The sequence below is a fragment of the Trichogramma pretiosum genome, unplaced genomic scaffold, assembly GCF_000599845.2.
Source record: "Trichogramma pretiosum strain Unisexual culture from Peru unplaced genomic scaffold, Tpre_2.0 scaffold10, whole genome shotgun sequence".
NCBI classification, from domain to species: Eukaryota; Metazoa; Arthropoda; class Insecta; order Hymenoptera; family Trichogrammatidae; genus Trichogramma; species Trichogramma pretiosum.
Genome location: NW_019641652.1, coordinates 1122193 through 1144826, shown reverse-complemented (window position 1 = coordinate 1144826; position 22634 = coordinate 1122193). Strand labels below are relative to the sequence as shown.

Sequence of the window (22634 nt, the reverse complement as noted above, 5' to 3'; positions counted from 1 at the left end):
GTAATCTGTATCGCACTTAATGGACTATATATATATCAGGCGATGATCGCTGCGACTCAACGCGGGGTATCTATGTATATAATACAGCACTACGCGCGCGTCTATATAATGGAAAGTTGCAGTGTGCAGTTCGATTCGTATTCTAGAAAGTGGCTATGTCCAAAAAAGCAAGAGAGAGAAATTACAGCCGCAGCAGCGGCTCTTTTAATGAGCAAAGTGTTCAAGACCCTATATAACGAGTACAGTGGTGTTTATCTGTATACAGCGAGCGTCAATGGCCTTTACGGATTATTAGCCGTCTATCGGCACGTGTGTGTGTGTGTGTTTATATACGTGCGAGTCTTAATGCGAGCCTCACGATCGAATCGCCTGCCCATGTTGCATTTCCACGCGCGGCACATCCACGAACGAGGCTTAAATTGTATCGAGCGAGCTCGAGTCGTAAAAGCTCGGGGCTTTTTAGACTCATTATACTCCCGACGATTGGTTTTTGATTGAAAAATTGCGCGTTTACGTGCATGCCCCGACGAGCTCTCCTATATTTATGCTGCAGTTCGCGATGGATTAAACTGTGGCTTTTAATATTCGTCGTGCGTGAATATTTTCACGAGGGTGTGGGCCGGTGTATTATCCTTTTTATCGATACAGAGTACGATGTATCGATTTGCACAAATGTATCGGCCAGTCGCTCGAGGATGTGTATACACTCGATACCTGAAAATTCGACGTGAAATACGTATCGACAAACTAATTATATATACTTAGAAAGAAGCAAATGTTATCTTTTCTCTTTGGTATAACGTAGCGGTATATAATATTGTGTACACACGTTCGCGCGCCTTCACGCTCATTAGAAGCTGAGATGTGTATATATGTATCGTCTTAATGGATTTGTCAAGTCGCGGACAACGCCTCGTGTGTATTTCAGGGTATACCTCGAGTCTCCAGTGGGACATCGATCGGCGAATAACAATTATACCCTAATTCTGGAAACGCGAGCGAATCGTTTTTCCGACGAACGAGTATAGCACTCGTTGCTGTATATTCAACAAAGCCGAAAATTTCCCCGAGATCGATCTGTATATCCGTTTCTCTTAGCTCCGACACGCGTGTGTGTGTGTGTGACGCACACAACAAATGCGCGAAAAATCCAACGACTTTTTGCGTCGACGTTGTACACGTACCGTGTAGCATGCATGGATACAGGTATGCACTTATTTTCCAGGCAGAGCCTTTCTCCACGCCCATTAAACAAATGCATATACGTATATATACAGAGTGTACCGACCAGTAACGATACACACACACACACACGTACGTGCATAGATCGATATGTGTACACCCGTAGATCGTGTCTTTCTTTCGCGCACGAGGGGAAAAGAAGAAAAAAAAAACGATCCAGGCACACACACACACACGCGTACTTATAAACGCGAAATTTTCCTTTCTGGCCGCGCGACTTTCGTTCACCTTATAGCCCATTACTCCATAAAGGCAGTCGCTCTCGAGAGTCGAGAGTCAATGCTAATCTGTCTAGCATCTCGATGGAGTATATATACTCGGTGTATGGCCGTTGCGCTGATTCTCTCGCGGCTTTTTCCTTCGTATATAGACAGTGGTGTCTGACTGTTTTCAATCTGGTCAAAAGATATATATGGGTATATACAATTGCGGCGCGCTACGGGCGTTGTGTATCTTATCGATTATGCATATAGTATATAACTTGTACGGCGAGAAAAATGGATCAAACTCGCTGGCGCGTGAGAAAATAAACTTGCCAATTTTTCTCTCTCTCTTTTTTTCTCGCACCGGGGAATGCATCGGTGCATAAATGAGCAAAAAACGAAACAACGAAAAGATTGTCCCACCTCGATCGATCGCACACGTAATACAGAAATACCAAACTTTTAAAATATTTTTATCGTACTACCGAGCGACGTCGATCTAATTTTCCTATCCCCCGGCAGCGTATACAGTTCGAACTTTCGCGGCAGGGATCCGCACAGCTGGCAGGGCGAACAGGTGGGATTAGTTGGATTATCGCCTAGCTCTATAGTAAAGCTCGACGAAATAACATTAATGCAAAGTTTTGCGCGGAGTTTGCGCGAGCTGTAGGCTGCAAGCTCGAGCTCGATCGTGTTTGTATATATTATACATACATACGCTCGTGTGATTTTCCAAACGGCTCAAGAGCCTAACAACACTCGCGGGTTATATGCGTGCTGTATACGGTGAGGGTGGATATAATTGAATTATTTACGAGGATGTCGTCCTCGAGCGATACGATATTCGACGAAACGTGATTTAATACGGCATCTTTTGCCCGCGCGTGGAAAGATGTCCTGTCGACTTTTATCATAATGATATTTTCCCACGTACATAAAATAAGAGAAAATTCACCCGATATCGCGTGTTTTGTATCAATTCATCGACATTCGCGAGACCAAACGTACGCGCGTCGAGAATTACAAATTCGCAAATATTATTGTATCGGAATGGACGCGAATGAATTTTCATCGACACGATTGATACGCGTGTGTGTATGGCTGCGATTCGATTGAATGATATTAATGTATACGCACGCACGACTCGTATCGGTATACACAAGGGCTACGTGATCTTTCGCACTCGCGAATCGAGATTCGATTCAAAAATTAAAATCCCGCGCGTGATATGTATATGTATCGATCGCTCGCGAGCTATTATATTTGCATCTCGCGGGTTGCTGGCGCGGTGGTGACGCGGCGCGCCCGTAATCGAATCAATTATTTCTCGATTGAATGACGTATAGGCGGCCGAGCTCTTTTGAAAATTTGTTGCGAAAATCAATCCTATTCGTGTGCGTGAGAATTCTTCGTCGTCGTCGTTGCGCGCGAATTTTTCGCGCATTTTTTTTTCATACGTATAACTACGGTATCGCCACTCCGAGCCATCTTTTGTCATGGTAAAATTTCTGTACGCGCGACGGACTCGATCGGAATTACAATGAGATCTTACGAGAAAAACTATATACACCGTGCGAAGTATATATACCTTCGAGAACGAATTCGATCGCGGGTATAAACGCATTTAGCTCGAATCCAAAGTAAACTTTACGCACTTACCCGCGCGCGCTCGCGGATAATTTATAACGCGTAATAATAAATTTCCTCGACATATAGCCGTTCTGCGCGCGTATTACAAATCTGCCGGGCGAGAAAATTTATGCGTTATTCAGTTATTAGAGGATGGAGTATTAAAAAATTGAAAAGAGAGAGAGAGAGAGAGAAAAATTGCGCTCGACCCATTTCCATATTATATATTGTCTTTATGGCACCACGGCTCGCGTTACGTTATACGTATCGTTAATAATCGCGCCTCGGCACTATAAAGGTTTTATTGCGAATCGCCATAAGAAATCTTGGAATTCAATGAAATCGGTGTGTAAACGTATATATATAGCGCACTGGACTGTTCATAGAGGCCGTTACAATTGCCTCGCGGATTCTCCGTATAATATATATCGTTGCAATGCGATTTTTAGCTGCTGAATTTTATGTCGTATCCGTGTATCGGCGATTGGATGTTATTGCGATATTTTTTTTTTTCCAGTAATTTTCACCGACACAATAATTGCACGACGGAAAAGAGAGAGGAAAAAATCGTAAAAATATCCGTGTATCTGTTCGAATAGATATTACGCCGCGCTAATGTTTTTTCAGCTTTGTATAATAAAGCATTATAATTTACAACTCGAAGCGGCGGCGGCGCGTATACATTATTAAGCGCGCGCCCAGATTTGCCCAACGTGAATATTTAACCGCGTATATATAGGTAAAACATAATTCAGTACACGCGTGTGTTTGCGCGTATTAAATATGTTCATAATCTAATTCAGCGAGAGACTCGGGTTGTATAGCTCTATTAAAGCTCCTAATGGAGTTACGATGGAAAATTAAGTAGCCTATCTGTCCGTCGGAGGCAGCGCGCGGGATTCGTAAATTAATTATAAAATATACGCGTTGAAGCAACGACAACGGAAAAAGTCCTCGATTTTCTTTTCTCGCGTACGAGATACGTGTACACGGTGTCACCTTCGTTGACATCCGTACTCGGGGTCAAAAGAAAATAGAGAGAGAGAGAGAGAGAGAGATGGGTCGAACGCAAAGAAAAAAAAACTTATTTACCCAAGAATATAAAAAAAAAACAAGAAACGAAGTCAAAAGAAGAAGAATAAAGAAGGCGCGATACGTATATATATAAAAGCGCGTCGCAAGTCGAGCACGCAGCCCCCTCGAGCTGTGCGCAAGCTCGTGCCGGCGATGCTCTAGTCGCGAAAGCTCTCTCTCTCTCGCTCTTACTCGCTCTCTTTTTCGCCACGCTCTATAAGTCGGCTGCTGCCGTCGTCGTCGCTGCTGCTGCACCGCCGCTGGCACCGAGACTACATACACACGGTATACAGACGGAGGGGCCTGCAGTACAGCCGCGAGAGAGAATCGCGAGCACACGCGCGCCGGTTTTGTCTCCGTGTACACTCGTAGAAACGCGAAATATTATGTCACGCGAGAGCCGCAGTTTTCTAGTAGCGGGCAATAATAGTAATAGTAATAATAATACCGTCGCGCGGGAGGACGCATATACTTGTACGAGTGCATGAGTCGAATCGCCTCGTAGAAAAAGTGCCGTGTGTATAACGCGTGTGCGAGAGAGTGAGAGTGAGCTGTCGCAGGCGCGGCTCGAGGGCCCGATAGACAATTTGTCCAATTTGATCGAGCGATTGTTGTCTTTTGCCGAAAAAAAAAAAATTTAAGAAACAATAGGAAGGACGATCGCGTGTGTTGCGTTACTCGCGATCGATTGTATACACGTACGTACGAACGGAGTGACCTTATACATCGCGAGATAGTATTTCCGTATATTGTGAGAGATCGTCGTCGTCGTCTGAGTGACATTTATTGTACATCCACGATACAGGCCAGTCGCTGCCTCGAAGCTATATAGCACACGTTTCACGGGTTCGGAGCGCGGGGTAAGTAAGTATATATAATGCAACGTTTTACGATATTACGACGAGCTTTTCGGGATGATTATTACCGAACGTTCGTAAGATGATTTTTGGACGCGAGCCAGTTTACTGCGTGATTCGCGCGGCGCGTTAATATATAGGTACGCGAAAGCGCACACGTGCCGTGCCGCACGACGCACACACACACGCGTTATATATCTACGAGTCTATTTTTTTTTTTTTGTTGTTTCGATCTTTCTTCAATTCGTTAATCCGATTCGAGATTATTATAAATATATAGTCCGTCTTATCGGCGCTCGGTTGTGTACCTATACTATATACGCGCAATCAGTCCTCGCTCGCTCGCTCGAGTGTCATAGTTTATCGGCGCGTCGACGCTGCGGTATTTGTACATAAACGCGCGTATTACAAAAATGCGAAGAATTTTTCAGCGGCGGCTGAATTGAATCGTACCGGACTCGTGGCACATATTATATATGTGTGTGCGTGTGTGCGTCGTACTATAAACGCGATAAATTGAAACTCGCCGCACTTGGCGAAATTGCAGCTTATTTCGCGCGTCGTAATAATATGTAACGCGGCGTATATATACCGTGTATATATCTGCACGGAACGCAGATGTATGAGAGAGGCGGAGATAAAAACTATTTAATGCGTAATAAATAAATAATAATATTACGAACGATCCCATTTAGAGACCGCGAGTGCACGCACATTAAATAATGTCTATATACACTGTCCAACGTTCATATTCGTATAACCTTTTGTGACTCTAATTACAATTTAGAGGGATCTAGCTCTCGCTCATACACACACATGTACATGATGTAAGGGGCACGCCTCGTCGCGTATATGCGCCTCGCGTATACGCACATTCGAGTCTCGTTGATGAAAAAAAAAAAAAACCGCATTGAATTGGATAATGGGATAATTAAATTATCCTACAAAGCAGCAGCGGCGGTGGCCGATCTCCAACGAGCGAGCGAGCGAGCGCAATAGATCATATTTTATGTAGTCTATATTCTGCAACTGCGGTGCATTATATAGATCCACGTGCTTGTGTGTGTGTGTGTGTGTGTGTGTGTGTGTGTGTGTGTGTGTGTGTGTGCGGTCGGTACATAAACGTGCGGTTGCTTCCATCTCATTAATTGCCCACACGCACACGTACATTCGTACATATTGCACATTATATACCGATATAGTTCTTTTTTTTTTTATTGCCGTGCGCGCTAAATACGCGTATTGAGTATAGCCGAGAGATCGTATACATATATATACCTACCGCACCGAAGGCGTTTTATTTTCTACTCGCGCGGAAATTCATAAATTTTATCGTATATACCACACCGCACTGCCCAACCCTCTTTTCCCCGAAAATTTTCCTGCTCGCGACGTTTTATAATATTTATCGAATTTATAAATCGTTCGCGCACTGCTCTCTCGATAGCTATAGAATAATTTCGGGAAAATTATTCTCTCCTTTTTTCGCCTCGTGTATTGGTGCTCGTGTGTGTATGTGCGCTCTCGCGGTTGTATTAATTATACACCGCGTGCACCGATGAGACTCACTAGTCAAGCACACGCGATCGTCGCGATAAAATACACAGCAGACAGGAGTTACGTTACGATCGTCGCCGTATACAATATACTTCGTACGTATCGATCGTTATTAATTTCATGCAACTTTTTTTTTCATATCGTGCGTGTGTTAGAGTGAGTAAAAACTCGTATACCATCGTGAAAAAAAAGTGATCTCGTTCGGTGTATCGTCGTATATGCGCCACTGCTATACCGCTGCAAAAATATGCAATTATTACGCGAGATAACGATCCGAGTTTGCAATAGTTAAGATTAAAAACCGATTTTCGCGCTCGAGTGTCGTCGTTGTCTCTATAAATGCGTTAATGCACACCCACGCCACTGAATACATCCATTATTATTATGTACGACGCGACCGATATCAGTCGCCGCGAGACGATCGAGTTTATACATCATAAAAACGACCGATACTACATTTTTTTTTGTTTCATTCCTGTCGCACTATATACATAACGCGATCGCGTGCGTAATGTACAATATTATACACCGCGAATAATCGCATCGAGTTCCAGTCATCTGTCCGCAGGTAAATCGTCCGCGATTAAAAGAGGCGAAAGTGTAGTGGTATATAAGCGGAGCAGTTCATTAGTCGACGAGGACGATTATCATTGCGATATTTTAGCTCGCGACGATCGCGATTCAACCGCGTGCGCGGCTAAGCTCGAGCTTACGTAGATAAATTATGGCGATCGATCTCTCCATTATTTAGTGACCACGCTTGTAAATAATAAAATCGTCTCCGCGCGCGAAGGTAAATTGCATATAATAGTAAAGAAAAATTGCGCGAAATGGCTTCTTTCCTGCGCGATGGATCATTACTCCGTTTACTCGAACGACACCGATGTTTAATTGACCATTTCATACCGATTTACAGGCACGTTCGAGTCCTCCCGAATAAAAAAAAAGAACCACCACCACAACCATAGTCATGTCGCGGCTCGTGCTGGGCATCGACGTGGGCACGACCAGCGTCAAGGTCGTCCTGGTCCAGCCCGACGGCCAGACGATACTCGCCAATCAGTCCAAGGACACCCAGGCCAACGTGCCGAGCGATCTCGGCGTCGAGGGCAACAAGCAGGACGTGCCCAAGATACTCTCGGCCATACACAGTTGCGTCTCGAGATTGCCCAAAGATCTGTTGAAGCAGGTAAGGCGTATATACATATAATATTCACGACGAATCGATCCAAGTCTGCTGTTACACATGTGTGTCGATGTAAACAATGAGCCGCGTGGAATTGCCGTATGCTGCTGCTGCCCCCACGGCCCCCCATTGTTATGCGTGACTGGCGCGAGCCGATTTTTGCGAGCTAGCTCGGAAAACCGGCATTGTTTCAGCTAATTCGTTGCAACGACGGGGGAAATGTTATAAAAATGTCTTATGTAATGGCAAGCGTATTATTATTAAGCCTCTGTATGAGTCATTCTAAATTTTGCACAATCTCAGCTCTCTCTCCCTCGCGATCATTAATAAAGATATTATAATATTAGATTGGCTCGGCTCTCGAGCTACTACACATACTGCCTCGATCCATGACTCAATTATAATTGATTCGCCCGGCGTGCTGCAGGTCGAGAGCATCGGCATATGCGGCCAGATGCACGGCGTGACGCTCTGGAAGTCCGACGCCGTGGCGGCCACGACGAGCAGCGGCGGCGGCGGCGCTACGAACAACGGCCATCAGAATCAGTTCAAGCTCGACATCGACAAGGACGGCGTGTCGCATCTGTACACCTGGCAGGACGGCCGCTGCGACATCGGCTTCCTGGACTCGCTGCCCAGGTCGTCGAGCCACTTGGCCCTGCACACGGGCTACGGCTGCGCGACCCTCTTCTGGTTCGCCAAAAATAAGTCAGTGCAGCGCAGATATATTGTATAAAAATTAATTATTTATTGCTATGATTAATTGCGATTCTTATTACGGCGCGTTTGAGATATATATATATTTGAGGTTTATAATTGCGTTTATTTTCGTTAGAGTCGCAGAAAAACGTGAAGATCTTTTGAATAAAGTAGAGAAAGATTTAAATACTTAATGGTCACCAAGACCTAATCAAATTCCTAATCAAAGTTTCGTTATTATGTACCCGCGGAGACCCCACAAAAAATGTTTGAAAAAGATTTCTGATCCGCAATTGAAAAGGTCATCTTGTAAGTACGAAAAATTCAATAATCCACCGTGATCGAGGTCGGCTTTCAATTTATTCTCCGGTTCGACGAAGTTACAGTTTAAAAAATTAAGTTTTTACGCGCCAAACGAGTACTCGAGATATTATTTGTCTACTTCTTCGTTCAGTCGACTCTATACAGTTTAACGAAACTTCAAATTTAATGCAGATTGGATTTAAAATCAATAAGAATTAGACTAACTGATACTGGATTTTATTCGAGGTACTTTTTCATGAAATCATTGGTTGAAAATTTCATTCATAAGTACTGATTTATTTTTATGCTCAAACTGCACGAAAAATGTATGAAAATGCAATAATGTATGCTGTTTTTGATGCAGTAATAATGAACAAATAAATTTCATTCTATACTCATATTCAAACATGTGGCTCTTAATTAATGTTTTAATACTAACATGTGTTTGGCTAGCATTTCTCGAAAAAATTCATAAAAACTCAATCACAATAAAATCCAGTGTCCACCGCTAGAGGGCGAGTGCCTTCATTTGTAAATCTGCAAGTGGCAAAGTCAACAGAATCGTATAAGTCAAAGCACGAATTTGTCCAAACGTATATCCATACTTTTTCAATATTTTACCGAAAAATTTTGGAAAATTTCAAGTCTTTAATCAGAGTTATAGAAATCAATACCGTACTTGGTAATAAATGCGACGTAATTCGATCTATTTATTACAAGCATCAATCATTGACCCCATTAAATTTTAATTCATGCAATGTATAATCCGTGATCGAACCTGCAACAACATCGGTGGCGTTATTTTTATATTAGTATTACTGTTATTTATTTATTTTATGCACTCGTACATTTAACGCGAATACAATTTTGGCTCATTTTGGCTCGCATCGACACCCTACTGCTATACAGACCGGAGAAGCTGAAGAAGTACGACAGATGCGGCACCGTGCAGGACCTCGTGGTGAGCCTGCTGTGCGGCTCGGCCGAGGGCCCGGTGCGCATGAGCAATCAGAACGCCGCGAGCTGGGGCTACTTCTGCACCGAGGCCTGCGACTGGGACCGCGAGGCCCTGGCCCGGGGCGACTTCCCCGAGCGACTGCTGCCCCAGGAGGTGCTCGGGCCCGGCGAGAGCGCCGGCCGACTGTGCCGCAGCTGGTTCGGCATACCCAAGGGCGTCAACATAGGTATGATAATGTTATTGTTACATAAATCGGCACGCATTTGAAATTAAAAATGACAAATACACACTTGTACTCACGACGTTTTTGAATTGAAAAACGCAGGAGTCGCGCTGGGCGATCTTCAATGCTCGGTGTACGCGCTGCTGAAGCAGCCGAGCGACGCCGTCCTAAATATCTCCACGTCGGCTCAGCTCGCCTACGTACATCCGACCCTCAAGCCGGACGCAATCAATGAATCAAGTGAGAGGATTATATATTGCTTTTATTATTGCGCCTACTTCTCCGATAAATACCTCTCGTTTTATCGTCTTACCTATACACATGCGGGCTATATCGAGTCAACCGTGATAGTCAAAAAAATGAAATTGAAACAAAATGAAAATCCTGAAATTTTTAGCCCCCTAGGCCCATCGCCCATCCCTCATGGATCTACAGGATCTCAAAGTTGGAATTTGATTTTTCAAATTTTTTCCGATTTCTTAGGGTGAATATAGAAATATTATTTAATGAGAATAAAAAGAGGGTAGGGCACTAACCTTATTTGATGAGATATTCTAAATTCGTATACTTTTTGATAGCACAGTTAATTTTAAAGAAAAACAATTCCAAGAATACGCAAGAACTATAATCAATGAATACAGTGTTACAACTTACCTACATCCAACGCTGATATAACAGCAGCGCACACTTTTTGTTTACTTATATAATATGTAAACAAGCCACTAGGTGGCGAACTTGCAAAAACTTGTAACCCAAAAAAGAACCGTGGCTGAAAATGCTTATTAGGCTCTGACTTCATTTTCAATCGTTGAACGCTCAAGCATATTCTCCGCCAATTCTACGTCAGCGTCTAATTCCATTTCAATCGTTTGACGATATTCACAAACGCTCATTATTTATTTATATGAACTGAACGAGACAAAGTTTAATTTTACCTGTTTATTATTGCGCCTCCTATTCGAAAAAAGTCGCCAATATTCGGAAGAACGTGTATTTGTTGAGTTTGATTCAACAACTTGAATATGCTCTTTAAATGACCATTACGTGCATCGACGATCCATCTCGTTTTGGTAACTAACCGGGCTTCATTCGCATCTTCAGTTATTAGTTGTCGCTGTCCGGGTGCAGGCGTCGGAGGAATTTCACAAACTAGCCCTAATCCTTCAAGCGTATCGATGACATCTCTGTACCCGCGATTCACAACAACGATGTCACCCGGTCTGAACCAATTATTCAAGTTTTCGTCGTTTTCGAGCTCATGACGAAGCGTGGCGGCATCGTTATTACGTCCGTCCGAGAAGTATGGACCTTGGATGTCTAAAATATATCCACCCGGCGCAACGACAAGGGTAGGCTTCACCAGGTGGTCACTTTTATGGCGACAATACGTTTGTCGCATACTCCTACAATTTTTGCTTTTAAAACAATAGGAATATGTGCCGTCGATATAGTAAATCGCCACGGGATTTTCTGGATTTCGATTATACAACGTATTGGCAAAGCCCGTAACGTACCTCTGGATATACTCCTCTCTCGTGATGGCTCGAAGCTTAATATTGTTTGGCACAAATTCTTCCATCAGCCTCTCTCTCACTTCTTTAATAATAATAGACGCATGTTGCCGACTCGAAAGTTCGAAAAGGGTGGCGAGAAATTGATCGGACAGACCTTGGCGCATTTTTACTAAAAAGATAAGCAAATCTCGCCTAGTAATTGCGCGCCTGCCTCGGATGCGGGGACATTGAGTAAACATGTCGTTTAATAGTTCTATCGTTAAACCTGTTAACGTGCATGTTTCCTCGTCAGTGAGATCGCTAACGTCTCCGATCCGACGGCTTTTCAAAATACTATAATACGCTTTGCTTCCATGAAATTTTGAATGTACTGGCCCGGTGGTTTGTAGGCGCGCCTTATACATCTCAGGCCACCTACCATTGGTGGCAAAATGTATCCGCGGTCGTCGAGATGTTGAGGACATGAGCGTACGATTTCGGGAAAAACCATTCCACACTGCACATAGACCTCAACTTTGCAGGCGATCGATAATCTTGTCGCGTTTCCGCGGTTGCATATAAAGCAGGTATTGTTGCGCGATTGAAATAATACCTTGGGCTTCATACACCTTGGATCATCTTGCAATAGGGCGATTTCGTCTCGAATGCTTTGGCGGCAACTTAAACACACCCTTGTATTCTCTCCAATGACTCGAGGAACTCCTCCGAGGTCTCTCCTTCTCGATGTCGCTATTTATCGCAGCTCTGCATTGCCATCGCCGATGATTCGAGACATTTGTCGCGCAGCGAATCGCCCCTCACACACATAACAAGTTACTCTGTTTGCCATAGTATAGAAAAAATCATTATCTAAAAGATTTTTTGATGAGGAATTCAGATTTGATGTCTAAAATCATATTCATCAGCTTCTGCTCCATTTAAAGATGAAAATGTCGTAAAAGTCAAACAATAAATATGTTCGTATCCATTGATTAGGCTAATATTGTAAAACATGTTTTATAGCACTGTATGGCATAAGTCGCACATTCTGGCACCGCTGCGTTCGCATCACACTCGCATGCGCTCGTGCGCTAACCTCACTTCGCGCTACCAGAAGTGCGACTCATGACTCGGAAAAGGGGGCACAAATGTGAACTTTGCACAGTACTATAAAATGTTGTTCGATACTCGGGCCGTAGGGGACACTTTTTGGCACGGCGTAGTTTAGGGCCCGAGCGCAGCGAGCGACTTCTGATAAAGTTTGGCGATGGTTGAAGCAATAGAAATCATTTCAGAGAACGATAAGAGTTGAAAACTATTGAAAATGAGGGAAACCCCTTGTGTTTTGATTTTTCATCACTTTACTTTGTTTCAATTTCATTTTTTATGACGGTTGACGTGATATAGTCCATATGCCCAATATATCGCGTTATGTACTTACGTTGTTATAACAGTTACGTTTTTTTTTTTCATGCATAGAAAAAATCGAATACTTCCCGTACTTCGATGACAAGTACCTGGCGGTGGCTGCTTCGTTGAACGGCGGCAATACCCTGGCCACCTTCGTCAAGTCGCTGCAGCAGTGGATCCTGGATCTGGGCTTCTCCGTGCCTCAATGTAAACTCTATCATCATCATCATCATCATCTTAACAAAATAATCTTAATTGCAATTCGTTTCGATCGTCGTTTTCTTTTCTTTTTCTTTTTTTTTTTTTCACGCCTCTTTCTCTCGACGACGACGCCAACAGCCAAAGTCTGGGAGAAGCTGATCAAGCTGGCGGCGGACGAGGCGACGAGCCGCAGCGACATGCAGATCGTGCCGACGCTGCTCGGCGAGCGCTACGCGCCCCAGCAGACGGCCAGCGTGAGCGGCATCAGCCTCGACACCCTCGATCTCGGCAGCATCTTTCGCGCGCTCTGCTCCGGCATCATCAAGAATCTGCACGAGTGAGTTTTCGCTTTTTTCGTGACCTAAAAATAAACGATAAAATTGAACGAATTTTGGAATTACTTGTTACACGACTGGGGCAGTAAATTAAAAAAAAAAAAAATTAATTCGATACGAGTGATATAAAATTATGAGTAAAGTACGACCTTATTTCGAGTTATTTCATCGGCTGCCGCCAAAGTAAAACAGCGAGACAAAAGAGAGGCGACTCGGTGACGCAGCTTGCGCCCGAGCTTTTACGGGCATCGATTTATATTTCCATCAAAATTACGTTAACTCAATTCTCTCTCGCTCTTTCTGCGCGAAACACGTCGTATATCATAATAGGCGTGAAATAGACAGCGAAACTAGTGCGCTGCAGCTGTCGTCATTGTTTCCTCGTCCGACTCTTATAATTAATAATAATAATAATACAAGTGTGACCAACCGTCGCACATATTTGACCATAAATACAGCTCGTCGATGTGTTTGCAATTGCAGCATGATGCCGCGGGACGAGCTGGCGGCCTTCGGCATCGAGCGCATCGTCGGCAACGGCTCGGGTCTGGTGCGCAATCCCGTCCTCCAGCAGGAGGTCTCGCACTGGTACCGACTGCCGCTCGAGCTGGGCCACAGCGGCGACGCGGCCCTGGGCGCCGCCCTCGCCCTGCTGCAGACCAACGGCTAGATCGGAGAGAGATTTTTTTTCTTTTTTTTTTCTCAACAGGTATCGTCTACGTGAGATTATTTGACGAAAGAAAAAAATTATATGCGTGTTAATTTTTTTACGTAGAAAAGCGGCTGTGCATCGATTTTATTTCAAGTATACGTGTTATTATTACGTACATTCAAAAATGTCGAGATTTATGCGTAGGGAAAGAGAGATGTCAACGTTCGCGTACAGCGAATGATAATGGTAATTATTTTTCACGTAGATGTGAGAAGAGGAGAGCTCGTGAAAATTCATTTCCAGCTGTGTAGGTAGACTGTACAATCGATTCGTAAATGACGAGTACATTAAACACAGCGCCTGTACTTCTTATTTGTAAATACAAACGAAAATATTCATATGAAAATTGTGTATTCTTTATTTACCCGACATTATTGGTTGATGGATCATTAATCATTATGAAATTCAAGAGTACAAAAAAAATTATTAAGAAAAGAAGAATTTAGAATTTTTACGCTTGATATAAAATATACAATTGAATACACTGTTTCTTTTTAACTCGGGTTTTAACACATTTGCTAACCACCTCATCATATCTCTCTAAATTGAATTTCACGGGACATCGACAATTTTACGGCTTACGGAGCTTTTTAAATTAACCCATTAGGCCCGGCCCGAACGTTTTTTAAATTGGTATTTTATTGAAAATAGAATTAATTTTTAAACTCAAAAACACAGTTCTTAACGAGATAGAGTTATACTCATAAATGTTCTTGGAATTTCTCAAATAATATCTCTGAATATTTTCAAATATCTTTCAGTCTGTTGGTTTAATTGAGGTAGGGTAGGGAAGAAATATCGTTGGTGACCTAATTTCGGTGTATTATGATATATTTGAACGAAGCAACCTTGAAACGATGTCGATGGGGTGATTTTTAAATCTAACGATCATTGAAAAGGTAAAAAAAAAATTAATTAAGTTTTTCTTTTTATTCTTCTTTTTTTTCATTTACGGACATTGAGACATTGAACTTTAGTTCCAGTCGCAGATTTCAATCAAAACAAAGCCACATACATATCGTATACTGCTACTATTACTACATCAAACTGAACCTACATATAAATAGACAATAAGAATCATCTTGTGTACGAGGTGGCCTAGCACAAGGCGGCGACGATTCGATAGACGATCTCGACGAAGCTCAAAATACTGGCCCCGGTGAAGAGGCCGATCGAGCTGCCGCTCAAAACTGCGAATGAATCAATGTACAATTTTCCTTCTTTCCTTTTTCTTTCGTCGACTTTCATCATTTATTTATTTAGTCATAACAATGTTATTTGCGTACCGAAAATATCGAAGGAGCTGCGCGCGACGTAGCGCTGGTAACGCATCCTCGGCCACGACAAGAGTCGCAACCTCAAGCCGACGAAGGAGATGCTGCCGTTAATCGGTTGCTTCTTGCTGCTGTTGTTGTCGTCGTCGACGATCGGATAGGCGCGCCACTGGTACGTGGCTGCACGGCAATCGGCCGGACACGAGCCGATCGCCTCGTCGATCATCCTCCACGACGACGACGACTTCCGGCGCAATTCGGCGCAGCAGCGCATGCCGGTCATGTTGCAGGCCGCGATTTTGCTACGCGGATAGACGTAGCTGGCGCAGCCGCACGCCGCCGACATCGCTTCGATTTCCATCTGGTGACGGGATTAGAGAATGAGAAAGAAGAGATACATTTCGAATTTGAGATGATATGATATGGTTCGTGTAACGATTTAAAAACAGTTGTTTCGGTGCAGAAACTTTTCATATTATCCAACACTTGAAACTTTTTGGTCATACTGTAAGTTTTAATTATTTAATTTATTGAACGCTCAATCAATCAAACTGTGTCTACAGCTACTATGTAATAATATTTGAGTAATTTAATAATTGAATTTTTCTACTTCGAATTAGCGAAAATCTACTGCATTATGTACGTACGTCGACGGTGCAGCCGTCGTAACTGTATAGCTCGTAAACGGGCTGTCGTCGCCGCTCATCGTCTAATGCGTCATTTTCGTGAGTAAATCGGCACTTGCGTTTCTCGGGCGAGACGCGATCGACCCCCGCCAGATTGACCAGGTCGACGACGTTGAAATCGATCTGGACGGCAGACGTGGCCCCCGCCGAGCGGCCGACGTTGCGCAGGACTCGATCCTCGGCTGTTCTCAGCGTCGGGATCTCGACGCTGTTCAGAAGATACACTCGAAACTGCGCACAAGCACACGAACAGATTATCGTGTAAAAAACGTCGATCGATCATTTTTTCCTTCGTCCTATAATCAACCGAGAGAAAGAGAAAGAGACGTACATCCTGATTGGACTTGGCGTACTGGTGCGTGATACCGATCTCGAGGCCGATCGAGCCGATCCCGGACGACGATCTCGAGTCGACCCGGAAGTCCAGAGTCGATCTGGCGTGCACCGAGTTGAGCAGTAGGCAGTGGCCGACGCTCGTCTGCAGATGGGAAAACTCCGCGCAACAATCGAACTCGACGCCCAGCCATTTGCAACTCGTCAACGATTCGTCGCACTTTGGCTTTACCTGCGTATTATTTTTTACGATCGATGAGTTATGTACTGCCACGTGTACGTTGAATCTTATCCGTACTTTGTCGTTGATGGCCAGGTAAAGTTCGGCCGGTAAGTCGAGGCGCTCGAGCTGCTTCACGTAGCCCATCCTCGACGGCAAGAACAGCTGCTCCGACAAGCCCCGGGCGTTACCGGCCGCGAGCGTCCCGTTGGCCGACCGCTCGATTATCCTGACAAATGACAAAATGAATGATGCGACTGCGACGATCGCGAAAAAAGCAATGGTATATTTACGAGGCCGCGCGATCCTTGGCCGATTGACTGGAGGCGCTGCAGATGCCGATCGCCGGATACGGCGTGATCCAGTCGCGATCGGCCGTGTCGACGGTGATGGCGACCGGCGTCGAGTCGGCGTAGAAACCGATCGTGCTGGCGAGCGCCACCAGAGCCGCCGACCAGCTCGCCGTGCAGAGCAGCCACCACAACGATCTGTTTTCGATACATAATTGTAGATCGTTGTAGGGTTGGGAAAATTTTTGAACGACTTGTGTATATACCGTTCGGACCAGTGATGATGTTTGGCGACGACGTACTTCAAGCCGTGAACGTTCGATTTCTCGCAGTAGGCCAGCAGTGACGCTCCGATCCTGCCAAAAGCCATCGCGTCACTGATCCTACTGCTAGACGAGCGAAAACGTTTGTAGGCACACATGTAGGGCTTTTGATTGATGTATAAGAAATGGCCTCTTTTTACGATTCATCGATTTGTGCGGGAAGCGTCCGAGGGTAATTATACACCAGCATTATTTATGTATCAACGCATTAATAGTGTAATTGCAGTTTTACGAGCCAATGATAAGATCTACTAGCTATACTATTTTCGTTAAGGGCTTCATTCACAAATTAGAAGATTAATTATGTTCTCATTATAATATTTAATTTCATTTTTTAACTTGAAAATAAAATAAAAGCCGTAAGAGCTGAAAGGGGGCTTAAAATAAAAAAAAATTTATCTTGTTTTCTAATAAGATTTTTTTCCCCTTTTTAATGCATTTTTCAACACTGACCCTGGCGATCTTAAAATCGACTTTCCGCACGTTGTAATGAAAATTAGTGTACGCAACTGGGGTGGTTGTCTATCCCGCCCCCGTTGCGTAATCTACTATTTCAAAACTCCAAAATTTTAATTATTCACTAATATACAGCTGTTTCTGTGAGCCATTTTCGTATACCATGCGTGTTAAATTTTTTCTTCTTTTGCGTTTTGTGGCGTTTTACTCTTTCACAAAGTGCACCTCAGTTGTCGTAACATTCAGAGCGTACCGGTTGAGTTACGGGTTACTTGGGTTGCGTCAATGGTTACGATCGTAACCTCGGGCGAACCGATCCGACCCTTCAGTCATCCTGCACAAGCACTGAAGTACAAATTTTTTTTTATTTCACGTTTTTTTTGTGACCTCTTTCATGAATCTACTGATGTACTGATAAGTTCGATCGCCTCGGCCGAGATTGCCTCTGTGACCATTGCTGTTCTGAAGAAGTGTACGTGATCCTGGGGCCGTAACTCAGGCGAATACGCTCTGAATATAGGCTCAAGGAAACAGTTGTATCGCAGTAAATGATCCAAAGTTTGGAAATTTTAAAAAATCATGAAAATGGGATAAAAAATCGAAAATAAAATCTTTTTTTTCGATTTTAAGCCCCTTTTCTCATTTTTTGAGCATATTGAGTGGGCACCATCAAAATTCTGTTCGGAAGGTTCCCATAATTGTTGGTTTCTCATATATATTACGAATGTGCGTACAGTCAAAGCTAAATACTCATGCCTTTGCTACGCCCACGCAATATATCGCCGGTGCTTATGAAAAAAAACACGATGAAACGTGCTATGAAAAAAAACCTGTTTGTTAAACACCATGAGGAAAAACACTCTTCATCTATACGCAGTGAAGAAAAAATGTCCAATTAAAATACTGTGAAAAATAAACGATAATCAATAAGTGTTGTTTTTTTCAATAGAAAAAAATACGTGTTTTTTATCTGTCTCGCGGAGATCTGGCACTTTTCTGACCATTGAAACGCCTCGATAAAAATTCTCAAAGTTAGTAAGTAAATCAAGTACAGTTTTTTTATTTATAATCAAATCAATCAATCACATTTTTTTTCTTAGCAAATTATCAATTAATTATTTGAACTAAAATAACCAAATCTTTGTCAAGAAACGTCGAATATTTTTACAAAAAATAAAAGAAAAAAAATTAATACTGAAAAAACCATACTGAATTATTGTTCAGATGCAAGTTCAAATTTACAATGAGTCCAAGTATGCTAATAGTTTTATATATTAGAGGAATTTCACGTCAACTCTTCCAGTGCCGTGCCACACGGTATTTAATAGTCGAATCCTCAGCTTCTGAGAGAGATATTTTTCTCTACGGCGTTTCGATGAGACGTGTTTTTCTTCACCGCGTTCCATTGTCATATGTTTTTCTTTGTGGTGATTGATTGATACAAATTTTTTTCATGAGCACCGGCGATGTAGTATTTGTCTCACTGTAGTACAGCTGCGCATGTGTTGGACGTTGGTATGAGTTGCTCGGGTGACTCAGGTCAATTTCTACTTTCTCTTCGTCCACGTGTTCAGTGTTCAGTGTGTTTTATAAAGTCAGTACGAGTTACAACGTGGCAGCGTAAAGAAGGAAGAAAAATTTCATAGACAAGTGATTTTTGTGGAAAAATCTTAATTTAAAAGTGATTGTGTGTTGTGAGTTTGTGAGTAGAAAAATGGCCACATCCAATGACAAATCCATTGAAAGTTTGGATAACCAACAAAAATTAGAAACTTTGAAAAGACTACGAAAAAATGCCAATTGGGAAATCGAAGACGAGCGACGTGAACTGCTCAATCAACTTTATCCCTTGTTCAAAGATTGGACGGACCAACTTCCGAATCTCCGGGACATTTTTCGGGCCGAAGAAATCGATTGGCTACTCACAGAGTCTTTCAATTCCGCAACGTACAATAATTACATAAAAAAGCTTTTGCCATTCGTAACTTTTGTACGACGAACCGGCTACAAGGACGAGCCTGACGTCGATGAGAACGGAAATATATCACCGCGTCGCACCACGCTAGTTCATAGAGCGGCGAGAAACAAATATCTATATGAGCTCGTGCTTGAACTTTTTCGAATATACAATAGATTCGATGTGAATTACGTCGACGAGTTAGGCCTAACACATTTTCATATAGCCTGCACGTATATATGCTTCGAAGTGAAGAAATTTCTCGAATTTGGGCAGGATCCTAATTGCCATCCTCCGCCTCTACACTTGGCTATAGCCAGAGAACATGATACTGCGATGCGTGATCTACTGAAAGGCGGTGCCGATCCGAATTTCGCCGATCCTGACGGACTCACTCCTTTACATATGGTATGTAAACATTTCACCTACGATATTGTCCCGGTAAGTATGTTATTCATGATCAGCGACGAGAAACATCAGTTGGTGAAAGTTGATCCTCTGGACAAGTTCGGCCGGACACCTCTACACTACGCTCTGATGATCGAATGCCATAAAAAAAAAATTGTCAAAGTGCTGATAAAAATTAAGAATGCCACTCCGAATTTGGCCGACGTGGATGGATTGACACCTTTGCATTTAATATGTCAAAGATATTGCGAGGAAGAGGACTTGGTGGAGCTATTTTTCGAGATGTGTGACGAAAAACATCATCTGGTGCCGGTCGACCCGCTAGATAATCGAGGTCGAACACCACTTCATTATGCTGTGACGAGTCTTTTGCCTAATACCGTAGCTTTTCTTTTGAATCGAGGGGCTGATTTATCGAAATTCGTTTTCCCTACTGAGAGTGACTTCGACGAGAGATTTAAAATATGGTTTGGTTATTATTACGATTGCAAACTGAAATTAGCGTCTGGTGCTATGGGTGTCGTGGAAAATCTCGAGGAAAGAGGATACGAGCTAGATCAAGGCGACGTTCTCATGATCATGAAATGGTACGCCAAGTATAGATTGTTCGAAAAGTCGGAGGAACTTGAAAAATGTCTCGAAGACGAGGAGTTTGTGAGCAAAGCGAAAAATCAGATGATTCGCACGGGTGTGCCGCCTTACCTCAGATGTTGCGATTATCATCGCGTTGATGATGATGATGATTACTATGATGACGATGATGATGATGATGAGATGGACGACGAGGATCGAGCGAAAAAAGCAGTGAAAAAAGCTGAAGAATCATTGGAAGGTCCAAGTCTGTCGCTCTACGATCTGATCCAGTTACGAGCCGAAGAAATCGAAAAACTATTCACTTACTGGGACTACGACCATTTTGAGCACACATGCCCTAAGTGGGGACTCACTGATAGGGCCAGGCTGGCTTGTGTCGTGCATCTGTGTGAGATGAGGTCCAGAAGATTTTTCCGACGATGGACAGTCTATCCTTTCTGGGATCTTATTCACAAACGTCTTCCACTTGAGGTCTGTGAGATGATCGTAGTGCATCTGACGAACGAGGATTTATATCACATTTGCTTGGCGGCTCAGGGCCAAAACTCATGATGCCCCATTCATTTTTGAAAATATATCATAACTTCGAATAACAAAAAATGTGTAAAACAGTTTAAGAAGTAAATATAAAAACTCGAGTTTTGATGCCTTTATATTACTATCAGAAAACAATAATAACATTTAATTTACAACCGAAATAAATATAAAATAAAAATTTAATTCGTTTATTTTTTTTTCATTTCAACTTTTCTGAGTTCCAATTGTTTTACATTTCATATGAAGCAAATATTTTGGGTTTGTGAGTTATCGTAAAGGTCCTACGAGATTGAAGATGCCCGATCAATGAAACTATAAAGTGAAAATAAAAATTGGGTATAAAAATGTAATTTACTACGCCTGAAAACAAGAGTAAATCGCATAGACCGTAATAGCAAGTCGATTTCGATATAAGCTATTGCCGTATAAATGCGAGTGATCACACAAATTTCCATGTCTAATGGCAAATTCGATGTAAGTTTCGATAATGAAAAAAGAGAATGATTGAAGAGCTAGGAGACTTGACGTGAAATGACTCATATTTGTTGTAAAATATCTCTCGAAAATTTATTTATTTTCTTATTTTATACCGTACAATCGAATCGTCGACGGGTTCATTAATACTGAATTAATATTGAAACTGTAATTGTTTCAAGTGCAAACAAAAATATCTATATGACAATTGTATAATATCATACATGTGACATTATTGATTGATCACATTTCAGAATCCTTTTCCTTGGTTAAATTTTCTTTCTGAAATTTTTTCCACTTTTCTCGATTTTTCAAGACTTTATTTTTTGTATGTTTTTCTTTTTAATTTTCCAAGATTTTTCTTCTTTCACATTGTAATGTATTCATAGTTAATTAATTTTTGAAGTAGATTCACTTCTGCTGCCTGTCCACAGGCAACCAACCTAATAATTTAGATTTACTTTTTCAAATTTATCAAATATTTTTTTTGTTTTTTAACAATAGGTATAACACAATATACCGAAGGTTATAAAAATGTTGATATATTATACCTATTGAAATGATCGATATAGATCGGATTATAGCGTCGACATAGACATTTCATCATAAGGTGTTCGGCCACAATTAAGTTCATGAAAGCTTTTATTCATAAAATAACATTGCGATTCCCGCCACATACTTTCAACGGACTTCTACACTCTTGCCAAACTTAGTTGCGTCGACAACTTAAAAGATGGATTGAAAAAAATGCTCGCATTTTATCACATTGAAATTGGTACGAATACAACTAGGTAATACCCATTGAATCGTACTTGTCGGTTGAACTCTTGAAATTCCATACCGGCTTTTTCTTTGTTGGCGAATTCAGACATAGGCGACAGCCACCCCGACATATTCGATAGCAATCGCGTGTTTTCTTGGATCGTCGTTCGAGTCGATTCCCAGAAGCAACATTTTAACGTGCTGTGCGGCAGTCTTGAAGTTTCCAGTCCACCGCACG

At 42.5% G+C, this 22634-nt stretch overlaps 2 protein-coding genes across 6 annotated transcripts in view; one reads left to right on the top strand and one right to left on the bottom strand.

Annotated features, from left to right (window-relative positions):
- The window catches only part of LOC106656438 (sedoheptulokinase-like), a 72717-nt gene extending 58322 nt beyond the window's left edge, over nucleotides 1-14395 (top strand). For 2 of the 5 annotated variants that reach the window (XM_023460048.1, XM_023460049.1), the window contains 7 exons: nucleotides 7479-7751; nucleotides 8176-8456; nucleotides 9660-9934; nucleotides 10034-10171; nucleotides 12904-13041; nucleotides 13174-13372; nucleotides 13854-14395. In XM_023460048.1, the coding sequence (XP_023315816.1) occupies nucleotides 7533-7751; nucleotides 8176-8456; nucleotides 9660-9934; nucleotides 10034-10171; nucleotides 12904-13041; nucleotides 13174-13372; nucleotides 13854-14040 (1437 nt within the window). In that variant the 5' untranslated portion in view covers nucleotides 7479-7532 and the 3' untranslated portion in view covers nucleotides 14041-14395. Of the gene's footprint in view, nucleotides 1-4397; nucleotides 5013-7170; nucleotides 7356-7478; nucleotides 7752-8175; nucleotides 8457-9659; nucleotides 9935-10033; nucleotides 10172-12903; nucleotides 13042-13173; nucleotides 13373-13853 lie in introns of those variants that run through there. The other 3 variants (XM_014377407.2, XM_023460046.1, XM_023460047.1) reach the window with 3 other exon arrangements.
- Nucleotides 14396-15180: 785 nt separating this feature from the next.
- On the bottom strand, nucleotides 15181-17255 carry LOC106656398 (pickpocket protein 19-like). Its single transcript, XM_014377350.1, has 7 exons — nucleotides 17152-17255; nucleotides 16889-17083; nucleotides 16674-16824; nucleotides 16374-16607; nucleotides 16004-16273; nucleotides 15369-15717; nucleotides 15181-15272 (listed from the first exon to the last, which is right to left on the bottom strand). Exons 1-7 carry the CDS (start codon nucleotides 17253-17255, stop codon nucleotides 15181-15183), a joined length of 1395 nt encoding a protein of 464 aa, XP_014232836.1.
- Nucleotides 17256-22634: the final 5379 nt, after the last annotated feature.